At 41.0% G+C, this 14,142-nt stretch overlaps 1 protein-coding gene across 1 annotated transcript in view; it reads left to right on the forward strand.

Annotated features, from left to right (window-relative positions):
• The window catches only part of LOC124280152 (adenylate cyclase type 5-like), a 92,572-nt gene that overhangs the window by 31,530 nt on the left and 46,900 nt on the right, over window positions 1-14,142 (forward strand). Inside the window, exons 3-4 of the mRNA XM_046716038.1 lie at window positions 975-1,124; window positions 3,394-3,515. Coding sequence (XP_046571994.1) covers window positions 975-1,124; window positions 3,394-3,515 — 272 coding nt within the window. The remainder of the gene's footprint in view (window positions 1-974; window positions 1,125-3,393; window positions 3,516-14,142) is intronic.

A 14,142-nucleotide genomic window follows, 5' to 3' on the forward strand; every position in this document is an offset into this window, starting at 1 on the left:
TACCATCTTTACCATGGTAACAGGATATACAAGGAAAACCTTCAGTTGGTTATGAGAAAATATTGTCAAGCTTTCCTTGTTCCTTAATCTAATCTAACATATCTAGTTACAGGAGATTAAAATATATAAAATTGAAGACAGATTGCGTCTACAGCTGATTGTTTTCCCAGCTGTTTGTGTCAACAGCTGAATACACCTTGAGCTGATTGTGTTAACATCTGGATACACCTTCAGATGATTGTGTCAACATATGATTACACCTTCAGCTGATTGTGTCAACATCTAAATACACCTTCAGCTGATTGTGTCAACATCTGGATACACCTTCAGCTGTTTGTGTCAACATCTGGATACACCCTCAGCTGATTGTGTCAACATCTGAATACACCTTCAGCTGTTTGTGTCAACATCTGGATACACCCTCAGCTGATTGTGTCAACATCTGGATACACCCTCAGCTGATTGTGTCAACATCTGAATACACCTTCAGCTGATTGTGTCAACATCTGGATACACCTTCAGATGATTGTGTCAACATCTGGATACACCTTCAGCTGATTGTGTCAACATCTGGATACACTTTCAGCTGATTGTGTCAACATCTGAATACACCTTCAGCTGATTGTGTCAACATTTGGATACACCTTCAGCCGATTGTGTCAACATCTGATTGTGTCAACGTCTGGATACACCTTCAGCTGATTGTGTCAACATCTGGATACACCTTCAGCTGATTGTGTCAGCATCTGATTGTGTCAACATCTGAATACACCTTCAGCTGATTGGGTTAACATCTGAATACACCTTCAGCTGATTGTGTTAACATGTGATTACACCTTCAGTGGTTACTGGTCCCTGTACCTACGACTCCCTGCTGTAGTTGGTTGATGTAACCTTTAAAGAATAGTGGATGCACATAAATCAAATAATTGGACAATGTTGCGTAAGTTGTGATGTCTTTATTTTGTCCCCAGGCTGTCTCTAATGCTCTACTGTTCACGTGCGTCAACATCGCAGGTGTCTTCACTCATTACCCCACTGAGTATGCACAGAGACAGGCCTTCCTGGAGACACGGCGCTGCATCGAGGCCCGCCTCACAACACAGCGGGAAAACCAGCAACAGGTACTCTGAGGCTGGGGTGGGGGAAGGAAATGGGTGTCACCTTAATCACACCAACAGGTACTCTGAGGCTGGGGTGGGGGAAGGAAATGGGTGTCACCTTAAGCACACCAACAGGTACTCTGAGGCTGGGGTGGGGGAAGGAAATGGGTGTCACCTTAAGCACACCAACAGGTAGTCTGAGGCTGGGGTGGGGGAAGGAAATGGGTGTCACCTTAAGCACACCAACAGGCACTCTGAGGCTGGGGTGGGGAAGGAAATGGGTGTCACCTTAAGCACACCAACAGGCACTCTGAGGCTGGGGTGGGGAAGGAAATGGCTGTCACCTTAAGTACACACCAACAGGCACTCTGAGGCTGGGGTGGGGAAGGAAATGGGTGTCACCTTAAGTACACCAACAGGTACTCTGAGGCTGGGGTGGGGGAAGGAAATGGGTGTCACCTTAAGCACACCAACAGGCACTCTGAGGCTGGGGTGGGGGAAGGAAATGGCTGTCACCTTAAGTACACCAACAGGCACTCTGAGGCTGGGGTGGGGGAAGGAAATGGGTGTCACCTTAAGGACACCAACAGGTACTCTGAGGCTGGGGTGGGGGAAGGAAATGGGTGTCACCTTAAGTACACCAACAGGTACTCTGAGGCTGGGGTGGGGGAAGGAAATGGCTGTCACCTTAAGTACACCAACAGGCACTCTGAGGCTGGGGTGGGGGAAGGAAATGGGTGTCACCTTTATCACACCAACAGGTACTCTGAGGCTGGGGTGGGGGAAGGAAATGGGTGTCACCTTAATCACACCAACAGGTACTCTGAGGCTGGGGTGGGGGAAGGAAATGGGTGTCACCTTAAGCACACCAACAGGTACTCTGAGGCTGGGGTGGGGGAAGGAAATGGGTGTCACCTTAAGCACACCCATAGGTACTCTGAGGCTGGGGTGGGGAAGGAAATGGGTGTCACCTTAAGTACACCAACAGGTACTCTGAGGCTGGGGTGGGGAAGGAATGGGTGTCACCTTAAGTACACCAACAGGTACTCTGAGGCTGGGGTGGGGGAAGGAAATGGGTGTCACCTTTATCACACCAACAGGTACTCTGAGGCTGGGGTGGGGGAAGGAAATGGGTGTCACCTTAATCACACCAACAGGTACTCTGAGGCTGGGGTGGGGGAAGGAAATGGGTGTCACCTTAAGCACACCAACAGATACTCTGAGGCTGGGGTGGGGGAAGGAAATGGGTGTCACCTTAAGCACACCCATAGGTACTCTGAGGCTGGGGCGGGGGAAGGAAATGGCTGTCACCTTCAGTACAGATACACTGAGGTGGATTGTGTGGCCTCGTTGTTAAAGCATAATCTTGTCACAGTCAGTGTTTGATTCCACTAATGGGTACAACTTGTTAAGCCTCATTCTTGTGTGCCAAGTGTAACATGTTTGGATTTGGGATAACGATTTCATAGTAAAGTAAAACTGCTAATACCTTTTAGGCTAATTCCTATCCATGATTCGAACCCACTGTCTCAGTTTGAGGCGCCTAATCGCAGGAACACAAGGTCAGCGATCTAACCCAATCAACCATTGGCTGGTAGTCTGTCACATACTTTGTGCTCCAGTGTAAGTCTGACCAGTGTTTTCATCTCGGACGGTCAAATTTCAAAAGTAGCCTGTCCGGTGGCCTGGTAGGTATTTTTGCCCCTAACAGTAAATATTTCATAATATCAGACGGATTCGCTTGTCGTCAGTTTGAGGTGGTTACGGTATTATGATGATTATGTTAAACTACTTACGATTGGACAGTTCATGTTACGATAACCAATCACAAGTTCAGTTTACCTAAACTCAGTGCATTGCCTGTTAGTGCTATGTAGTTCCTTGTGATGCCTACAAACAGTAACCTGACTAACCCGATCTTGTTTGTATTCTATTGTTGAAAACCGGACAGGCAAGTTTGTATCCAGACTGGTAATTTTTTAAAGTTACCAGTCCGTCTGTCTAGCTTGGAATTTTGGGAGTTTTAAACACTGGTATAAGCTAGCACGCCTCCTATGTGTATTGGCCTGCCTGACTCTGAGACTATGGGTTCCAAACCTGAATGGGGCTCAACCTAACAAGTACAAGAATCATGTTGTAATATAAGATAGCAATTCAGATTAATGAAACTTGTCAGAGGAGGCAACTAAGGTTGATGGGTTGTCAGACTTTGTGGACCAGCATGGTGTCCCTGAGTTGTCTGTGAAGGTAAACATGTCGTGGGGACTTCACGCTGTGTTTTATGTTGTAGGAACGTTTACTGCTGTCTGTGTTGCCGCGTCATGTTGCCATGGAGATGAAGGCTGACATCGCAGGAAAGCCCAAAGACACCATGTTTCATAAGATCTACATTCAACGCCACGAGAATGTCAGGTATGAGCTGCACATCAAATTATCTGGATCATGTTGAGGAGGGACAGCCCAATTAGCACAATCTGCACTTTACATTGTCGTGACCTGGTACAGCTTGTTCAGCTTGATCTGAGCTACTCTACATATGCATGACCTGGGAGGTCAAATGGCACAAACGGCTGGTCGAGTTAACTTCATTAAATAAGGGAGCAAAGAATGTTGCGTGCATACATGGATTCGTTACAGCCCGAATCGGAAACATTAAACTATCTGTAGCTTCTTTTTTAAAGAAAGTTAGGACATTGCTGACGTTTTTTTGACACAGAAATGTCAAACAGTGACCTTGTCTCAGTTGTTCGGACATGTTGACAATCAACTGACAAAGGTGCACCCCTTGACAATAATAGACCGAACAAGTTGTGACAAGGTCACGTAATGAATTAGTATTCATTTGATCAGGTCAAGCTGAACAAGCTGTAGCTGTAGACAATTTCACCTTGCTGCTTGACTGTTCAAGTGTGTTATATTGCTGGAATATGCTAAAAGCGGCATAAAAACATCCTCACTCACTCAATTCCTTGAATTCAGCAGCAAAGTCTGTAGTCATGGTCATGTGTTCAAATCAAGGAATAAAAAGACTGGGTTGTGAAAAACATATTATTGAAGGGAATGTTTTGTAATTAAGGCATAAGGATAGATCAGCCATCAGTCGTACTCTCACACTGACACAGGAGTAGACTAACGCTTAGTATCTGAATATATGTAAGTTTTATAGTAACAAATAAACCCATTTAAATTGAAAAGGAGCCCCAGTGAGTGGGGAACCTTGGGAAATCTAGACTTTCTTCATTTAAGGCTTTAGCATTGCAGGGAGGGCTGGGAAAATAATGTGGTTCAGGGACTGGGAGACGTACTAACACAGGAGCTAAGGTGGAGACATAGAGTCCATGACCAGAAGCAACATATTCCCTGCCTAAAACAGTAAAAGAATTATGCACTCAAATATTGTTGTACTCTGTCAATACTCAATGTACTGAAAAACAGCCGTAACAGATTGTGTTTTGAAATCCTGCTTCAAATAATGCAGATTTTAAGAATATCAAAGTTCTTAACTGATATTTAGTAGCCGTATTTGAAAACAAACTACAGTGGATACCTGTGTGCAAGTGCATTCAAAACTTTATCTCAATAAATCTGGCATCAATCGTTGGCTGTTTTTCCATGGGTGCAGTCATGTTTGAACTAAGTGAGCCATGCAGATATAATCCTGTGGGTTTTTGTCCTGCTGGACAAGGGGTGATCAATACCAGGCAGGTGCTAGGATGGACAAACGAACGGCCGATGAACTGGTTAACCTCTAAAAGACAGACCTCCTATAAGACAGACTCAATGAGTACACTGATTAGCTGAGCTCAATGTTCATTTGGAAATGAGATAATTATGTTTATACACGGTCTTTGTGAATGATAATAACATGTGAGCACTGTCTGACACAGTTCTTGACGCAAGAATTTCCGAGAAAGCGTTTACTTATGAAGGGAAAATAAGTAAACACATATTTTAATCATCAAACAAAAGTGAATCTTTTTTCTTGACAGATATCGTGATTTGGCAATATTCAAAGTGAAACATCGATGTGTTGTTGCCCATTTGGAGTATCGTATCGGGATATACGACAATGTAAAACTTTGTATTGATTCACTGTATTGGCGGCCCATGGATCGATGTATCGATGCGTATCGATGAATCGTCACACCACTAGTGTTGATGCAATATGTTTTAATTTAAAAATCATAATTCATTACATGAATTGATAAAACTATAGTTAATACCTAGTGTTGTCTTTTTAATCTGGGCACATACCATTATCATCAAGGGTACAGCTTCATTAAGCCTTATGCAACCAACCATAAAATGTGTTGTTTTAAGCGGTCTGTCTTTTGGGAGGTCTGTCTTATGGGCGGTCTGTCTTATGGGATGTCTGTCTTTTGGGAGGTCTGTCTTGTGGGAGGTCTGTCTTTTGGGAGGTCTGTCTTATGGGAGGTCTGTCTTTTGGGAGGTCTGTCTTTTGGGAGGTCTGTCTTTGGGAGGTCTGTCTTTTGGGAGGTCTGTCTTTGGGAGATCTGTCTTTTGGGAGGTCTGTCTTTTGGGAGGTCTGTCTTTGGGAGGTCTGTCTTTTGGGAGGTCTGTCTTATGGGAGGTCTGTCTTTTGGGAGGTCTGTCTTTTGGGAGGTCTGTCTTATGGGAGGTCTGTCTTTTGGGAGGTCTGTCTTATGGGAGGTCTGTCTTTTGGGAGGTCGGTCTTATGGGAGGTCTGTCTTTTGGGAGGTCTGTCTTATGGGAGGTCTGTCTTATGGGAAGATACCGATGAACTTGGTCAGTGAGCGTCAGCTGGGAATAAGCTGTTAATCAACGTGTGAAATGAGGATGTGTACCATGACATCTTATTATTATTGTTATTATTTTATTGTTATTATAGTATATTTATATAGCACACACATCCACGTAACTTGTACATGCTCAAGGTGCTGGTATTTTTTCCCTCGATCATTGGATGTCAATATTAACGGCACATTGTATTATCAATCTCAACTCACAGGGGAGCATACAACTCTTGCAGCCACTAGGTGCCCCGAGTTATTGTGGCTTTCTCATCCTAACTATTTGTAGATTGTTTATCCCCTTAACGAGGTACCCATTCCCAGCTGGGTGGATTGGGACACATAGTCACAGTACTTTGTCCAAGTTTACTGCACGTTGCTGTACCCGCAACTAGGTGTTTGACGTATTCATGTGGCCACCATCTTTTCATTTACCAACGGATTCGTGGATTCTTATAAGTGCACAGGGGTGTCTACTAGTGGTGGTCCGATTAATTGAAATAATCGAAGATTGGTTGCAATGACAAAACGACCAAGCAGTCGATCATGTTTTCTCATAATCGAACACAATCAGTTTTGGAACACTTGTTTGCAATAACAATATTTTTCACAAGGTTGGTTTTGTCTGTTAGATTTCATTAGCACAACAAGCTCTTCCAATTCATGATTGAATTTATTTTAAAGACTCCAAGAATTTCATGTTCCTAACATGCTAGTCATCCTTTAAAGATGTGAAATTTGAAAATGCATTTTGTGCAATTTGCACAGAAAACGAAAGAACTACATGTTTTTTTCTTTATCATTTGTGCATTAACAAACATAACCAGGAAAATTTGATAAATGACGCTAACCAATTATTTTCGATGATTGATCGGTTGTAATGAACCAATCATCAATTATGAGATTTAAACCAATTCCCAACACTAGTGTGTACTGTACACTAGGGGTTGTGACAACACTGAAAGCGTCTGCACACAAAGTGGACTTCAAGGTTTTTACACCCTGTCACAAGTGGGCTGGATCCTGATGCCTCAAGCTCGCTGGATCACTAGCCTGGCGTCTTATCCAACTCACCCACCACGCCCCACATCTGGTCATATTGTACTGTCACAGAGGTGATACATGTACTTCATTCATTGTCGACTCAGCAGCTTTCATTCTGGTGTAAATGAGTGGAATAACTGACAGGTTTTGATTGAACTACTGGTACAAGCCTGGCTTTTGGCCTTAAACTTATAGCACTAACATCACTTTGTGTGTGGATTGTACTGATCTTCAGAGGTAGCATGTATTATTTGAGATAGTTAATGAATGTTCAACAGCTTGTTGTGCCAGGATCTGGTAGTGAGTTTGAATTTCATTTTGACACTGTTCAGTTATTTAACCATTATCTTGGAACAGGTTTTCTATTGTTAAATGTCTTACAGCTTTCCTCAAACTGGTGGTCAGGCTCGCTGACTTGGTTAACACCTGTCATTATTTCCAAATTGCATAGACTGATGCTCATGCTGTTGATCACTGGATTGTCTGGTCCAGGCTCGATTATTTATAGACTACTGCCATATAGCTGGAACATTGCTCAGTGCAGTGTTAAACAGCTCACTCACTCACTCACTCAAATGTAAAAAACAGTACTGCGCTTTAGAAAAACACATGTTTATGTACAGCCTGGGGAAATCTTCTTATTGTTGGGTGTTTCCTCGACTGTGGTGCGTCACAAGTGACGATAAAGTTGAATTATGATTGTTGTGTACACTCCTCAAGGTGATGTGCTATGGCTTTGAACTGAGAGCTGGCAGCCAGCCAGAAAATATCACCACTTCGCCTATGTCCTTCTAAGTGTTGAGTAATCATAAATATATTTTTATTTTTAACTATCAATTGTCCTTTGGTGCTACTTTCAACACCACCAATCCATAGTTATAGTTACTTACTGAAAACATGATTACACAGTGGAAGTTGTGGTGGCTGAGTGGTTTAGGCAGGTGACTTTGTGTGCTGGCGATTGTGCCTGACTCTGAAGGTGTGGGTTCGAATCCCGGATGGGACGCGACCCAAAAAAGTACTAGAATTTGCACTTTACTAAGAAAGTGTAATCCCAAATATAACATATGTTGCTGAAAACAGACTCAAAATATGTCATTTCTCTATTTCTATCTTTTCTTATCACAACTAGTAACAGATACTACTTTCAGTAAAACTAATCAATAGATTTCTGAAATATTCAAATGGAAGATTGCGTATCCCAAAACAGATCTGTTGCTGTAGGCATGTAATTCTTAATAATCTGTTCCCTCTAAGACAATCTTGTAAGGAAGTAATGAAAACACCACTGTTGCCATGGAAGCGACACTGTGATGGATTAGCTGTGGAAACCTGTTACAGCCTCTGTATAACAGGTGGCAGATATCACCTGAGCCAGTCTTTCTTCAAACTTTGTTGAGGGGCGGTAGGGTAGCCTAGTGGTTAAAGCGTTAATTCGTCACCTAAATACTATCCATACTATGTACACATCTGCTAACTCAACAACTATATTATGTACTATTTTGTACTGTAGGTCGTATGGTCTTGTATGCAAATATGTCCAAAGACATCAAGTGGGCATTACGTCTCCATTCAAAGTCTCTGTACATCCCCTGATATTAATATCATCAACAACTCTGTGAAATATTTGAAATACGTTTATTTTGCGGAACATTGTTAGCAAACTCGTTTCTTCAATCCATACTATGTACACATTTGGTTACTCAATAACTATATTATGTACTATTTTGTACTGTAGGTCTTATGGCCTCATGCAAATAAATCGCTCTCTCTCTCTTGTTTTTAAAAACCCACAAAATTACTGATCAATATGATGAGGATGAACTGCATCATGGCAGCAGCCACACTTTAACAGTTGGAAAGAAAAGAAACAGTAGATAATGGATGCCTGTGAAGATCTATGCTCCCTTTTGTGTATTGTAATCACAACCAATCAATGTGTACATCAACCTGCTCTCACCAACTCACATTACCATCTCAGTGTACATCAACTCATCTATTGTATAAACTCATTCCCCCACATGGGTAAAATTTGTGAAACCCATTTCTGGTGTCCCCCGCCGTGATGTTGCTGGAATATTGTTAAAAGTGGCGTAAAACCAAACTCAGTCAGTATAAACTCATTTTGCATATTGTTTTAATCAGTATCACTCTGTACATCAACCTACTCTGCTCAAATCACTAATTAGCAATCCAATGTATATCAACCTTGTCAATTGTATACACACACTATGCAGCTATGTATATATTCTCCATGTTACAACTCTATGTATCACTTGCTTGATAACGGTGTCAGTACCTACAGTCAGTCAGTCAGTCAGTCCATGTTACAGCTCTGTGTATCACTTGTTTGGTAACGGTGTTAGTACCTACACCCAATAAAGAAGTTGACTATCCATAGATCACTTCTGCTTGATAACGGTGTCAGTACCTACACCCAAACGTCGCACCCATTGCAATAAAGAAGTTGACTATCCATAGAACTTAGTTTTCCTTCATCAATCAACTTCTAAAATGCCTCTCAAAGAAACTGTGAAGATCTGGTTAGAATAGTTTGTTGTAAGAGGCGACTAACGGGATCGGGTGGTCAGGATCACTGACTTGGTTGACATATGTCATCGTTTCCCAACAGAGTAGATGAATGCTCAAGATGTCCAGACTTGAATATGTACAGACGACCGTCATATAGCTGGAATATTGCTAAACAAACAAACAAACAAACAACTAGTGTTCTGTAGAAATTTATGGCAGATTGGGTCTTGATATGTGTCGATATTTCTGTTCTTACTCCCCCCACATGTTTATCTTTTCTCATTGCTTCACATTTTGAAGAAATGTGAAAATATACTTTTTTAAATTCAGCAATGTAAAAATTAATTGCCCCTACCAACTTGACTTTTTGGGCCCCAAATCTGTAAACCAACAAACAAACAATATCTGGCCTTGGGATGACAGTTCAGGTTGATAAAGATAGCTGTAAGCCAAACTGTGTCAAGTTAAATCTGCTGTTGAGTTTATAGCTGGTGCTTGAAATGAAACACAGGAATCTGGTGTATTATTGGGCCAATGAAACATGTGACTGCCGTAAATCATGGTTGGTGTTTGAAGGTCACATACCAGTGGTGTGAGCGTGGGTGTATGCTGTATAGTATGCTGATCTTATACATTCTTAATTAGCCAGGGTATTTTATGTTCACTATATTGTCTTATCTGATCAGGGGCGGTGGGGTAGCCCAGTGGTTAAAGCGTTCAATCGTCATGCCCCGGGTTCAATTCCCCACGTGGGTACATTGTGTGAAGCCCGCCGTGATACTGCTGGAATATTGCTAAAATCAGCGTACAAACATACTCACTCACTCACTCACTCACTCACTCACTCACTCACTCACTCACTCACTCACTCACTCACTCACTCACTCACTCACTCACTCACTCACTCACTCACTCACTCACTCACTCACTCACTCACTCACTCACTCACTCACTCACTCACTCACTCACTCACTCACTCACTCACTCACTCACTCACTCACTCACTCACTCACCTGATCTGGACCACTGCCACTGTGGTTTTATTTTGAAACTGACATCAACATATTTAACATTGTTTAACGCAGAATGTTTCTGCATATATCTGCATACAAAATTCAAACTCATTCCATGAATCTTTTAATAAATTTTACAAAGTAGATGTCAGAAGATTTTATGAGTATAAAGACAGGGAAATGAATATGTTTATGCCACTAGACAATTGGTATGATTATAAAAATATTAAAAGGAAAATATATAAATTTGCTCTGGCTTTGCTCTCCACACGTTATACTGATCCTATAAGTTATCCTGTTTTTTTATAATATTTTGCTGACATTCTTAAAATAATGAATTTTTAAGGTACAATATCCTCACCGACGAACCGCCAACATATTGCTGAGTGCGGCGTTAAACAACAAACCAAACAACCAAGCTCTCTGACATCATTTTAGACACCGCGTATGAATACATTGCTTAAGTGAACTGCCCTGGGTATCATATAGTGCCAAATCATTTCAGGTTGTGTTTGTGTGCATAAACCTGAACATCTAGAAACACCTATCTGAAATTACTGGGGTTGGTAGGTAGTAGTTTATTCAGTATTTGGAGTACTATTTGAAATATTAGTTCCTGGCTATAGTCTTGCGGTGAAAAATCGTACTACCGATGAATTTAAGATTGCAAACCCTCATAAGTTTACCTTGCCATTTGAAAATTTAAATCTCAGAATTTTACTCAACTTGGGATGAAAGTTGTTTAACAAACGATCATAGTTTCAAATCGGTATTATTGGTTTGTATTACAAGGGGGTATGCACATAAAATGAAACACCGAGATCAAGTAGGGTTGGTCTAAGTTAACGCTCATCACGGACCGCACCTGCATTTGTTTCACTGTTCCAACTGCTGCGCTTACTATGATCGCTTGTTAAACAACTTTTTTATAAGTTGAATAGGGCTGGGTAGTCTAGTGGTTAAAGCGCTATTCGCCAACTTTTTATAAGTTGAATCCCCACATGGGTACAATGAGTGAAGCCCATTTCTGGTGTCCCCCGCCGTGATATTGCTGGAATATTGCTAAAAGCGGCGTAAAACTCAGTCAGTCAGTATAAGTTGAATAAAAATGTAAGATTTAAATTTTCAGTTGGCAAGGTAGAATTATGAGGATTCGCAATCTTAATTTCACTTTTTTCGTTTTACATTTTTGTTTAAAGTACACTTCACCGGTACATTTTCACTGCAAACAGACTATACCTCATCTGAATATTTATCAGATCGTGTCACTGCCTTTTTGTTATTGGTTTATCACATGAATTACTTTTCATTACTTGATCAAAAACATTATAGGCGTTTGAAATGGTATTGTCGTCCAATTTAATGGTCAGTTAATCGATAAATATATCCCTTCCCAATGTCTCGGTTCCATTATGGCACCATACACTCACAATGAGATCTTTCATCTGACAGTAATTTGGTAGAACCGTCAGTCACATGTTCCGTCTAGATCAGCTCATTAGCTGGTACGGGTTTGTTCTAGACATTTGCGCCTGCAGCTATCGATCAGTAGTATGAAATTAGTAGGAAGGTAATTTGTAAGTAATGATATATTTCTGTGATGTGTTAGCTTTGAAGGCGTTAGCTTTTATCTGATGGCGTCCTACCGATTTCTTTGTCGAGTTTTATGATCAGGATTACAGGGTGTTTTGCGATTGATGTTTGAATTTGATTTTGTTTCTTTACAACTGCTTGTTGATGTTTTTTCAAGAAATAATGTTTCTTTATAACTCATTATTGAGGTTTGAAGTTGATGATGTTTCTATACAACTCATTATTGTGGTTTGAAGACAATAATGTTTCTTTACAACTGTTTATTGTGGTTTGAAGACAACACTGTTTCTTCACAACTGATTATTGTGGTTTGAAGACAATAATGTTTCTTTACAACTGTTTATTGTGGTTTGAAGTTGATGATGTTTCTTTATAACTCATTATTGAGTTTTGAAGTTGATGATGTTTCTATACAACTGATTATTGTGGTTTGAAGACAATAATGTTTCAATAATGTTTCTTTTCTTTACAACTGTTTATTGTGGTTTGAAGACAATAATGTTTCTTTACAACTGATTATTGTGGTTTGAAGACAATAATGTTTCTTCACAACTGTTTATTGTGGTTTGAAGTTGATGATGTTTCTATACAAGTAATTATTAAGGTTTGAAGACAGTGATGTTTCTTTACAACTGATTATTAAGGTTTGAAGCTGATCATGGTTCTTCACAATAATGATTCTTTTCTGCTGATTATTTGTGGTTTAGGTACAATCTAGTTTGAGGAAAGTTTGGTTGAGTTCCTCAGGGTATAGGAATCAGAAACAGGCTCACTGTTTTTTGGCAGTTAGCTCATCATTGCACCCAGCATTTTTTACCTCAGACAACACACTGTTGTTACTCACCCCGATGTCAGTATTTACAGACAAATGAATGGTGTTGCCTGCTTCCTTAAACAACATCTCACCTGAGTTTTTATGCTACTTTGGCATTTAAGCTCTGTGCTCCTGAAATGTAGGATTGTGCTCACGAGATGCACGTATATGCTCAGGAGATACATGTATGTGCTCCTGAGATGCATGTCTATGCTCACTGGATGCACATATATGCTCATTGGATGCACGTCTATGCTCATTGGATGCACGTCTATGCTCATTGGATGCACGTCTATGCTCATGGGATGCACATATATGCTCACTGGATGCATGTCTATGCTCATGAGATGCACATATATGCTCACTGGATGCATGTCTATGCTCATGAGATGCACATATATCCTCATGGGATGCACATATATGCTCATGAGATGAACATATATGCCCACATGGATGCATGTCTATGCTGGGCACTGGATGCATGTCATTGTGCTCATGAGATGCACATATATCCTCATGGGATGCACGTATATGCTCATGAGATGCACGTCTATGCTCATGGGATGCACATATATGCTCATGAGATGCACATATATGCTCATGGGATGCATGTCTATGCTCATGAGGATGCACATATATGCTCATGAGATGCATGTATATGCCTATGGGATGCAGTTCTCTGTTCATAAGATGCACATCTATGATCAGAATATTTAAGTGTCCAGAATATCTTTTCTATGGTTTTGCAAAGGGCATGGTTGAACCAGTTGTCTCAGATGTGAGAACCCGTTGTTCCAGCATGTGCTGCTGTAAGTTGAAATTCCTGACTATGATACTTGGTTTCTCAACACCACACCTGTGCTTGGTTTCTCAACACCACACCTGTGCTTGGTTTCTCAACACCACACCTGTGCTTGGTTTCTCAACACCACACCTGTGCTTGGTTTCCACCATGTAGTATACATCTAAGACGTACATCACACTTCATTCCAGTTGACATGCTAGGATAACTAACTGGAATCCTGCACAGATGGTGTAAACTCCACTTTAGAGACTGTTCATAATTTATGGCAAGGGGGGGGTGGGGATGATGATTTTTATGCAGAAGCATGTACAATGTGAATGACACCCTCCCCTAAAATTTACATACAAAGTAAGTGCCCCCCCTTGCATATCATGTACAAAATAAATGACCCTCCCCTTTCCCATAAGTTTTAAGCATAATCTTTAATCTTTAAATATTTTTATGTACAATATTGATGACCCCTAGT

The sequence above is a fragment of the Haliotis rubra genome, unplaced genomic scaffold, assembly GCF_003918875.1.
Source record: "Haliotis rubra isolate DU_JTF1 unplaced genomic scaffold, ASM391887v1 Scf261, whole genome shotgun sequence".
Classification (NCBI taxonomy): domain Eukaryota; kingdom Metazoa; phylum Mollusca; class Gastropoda; order Lepetellida; family Haliotidae; genus Haliotis; species Haliotis rubra.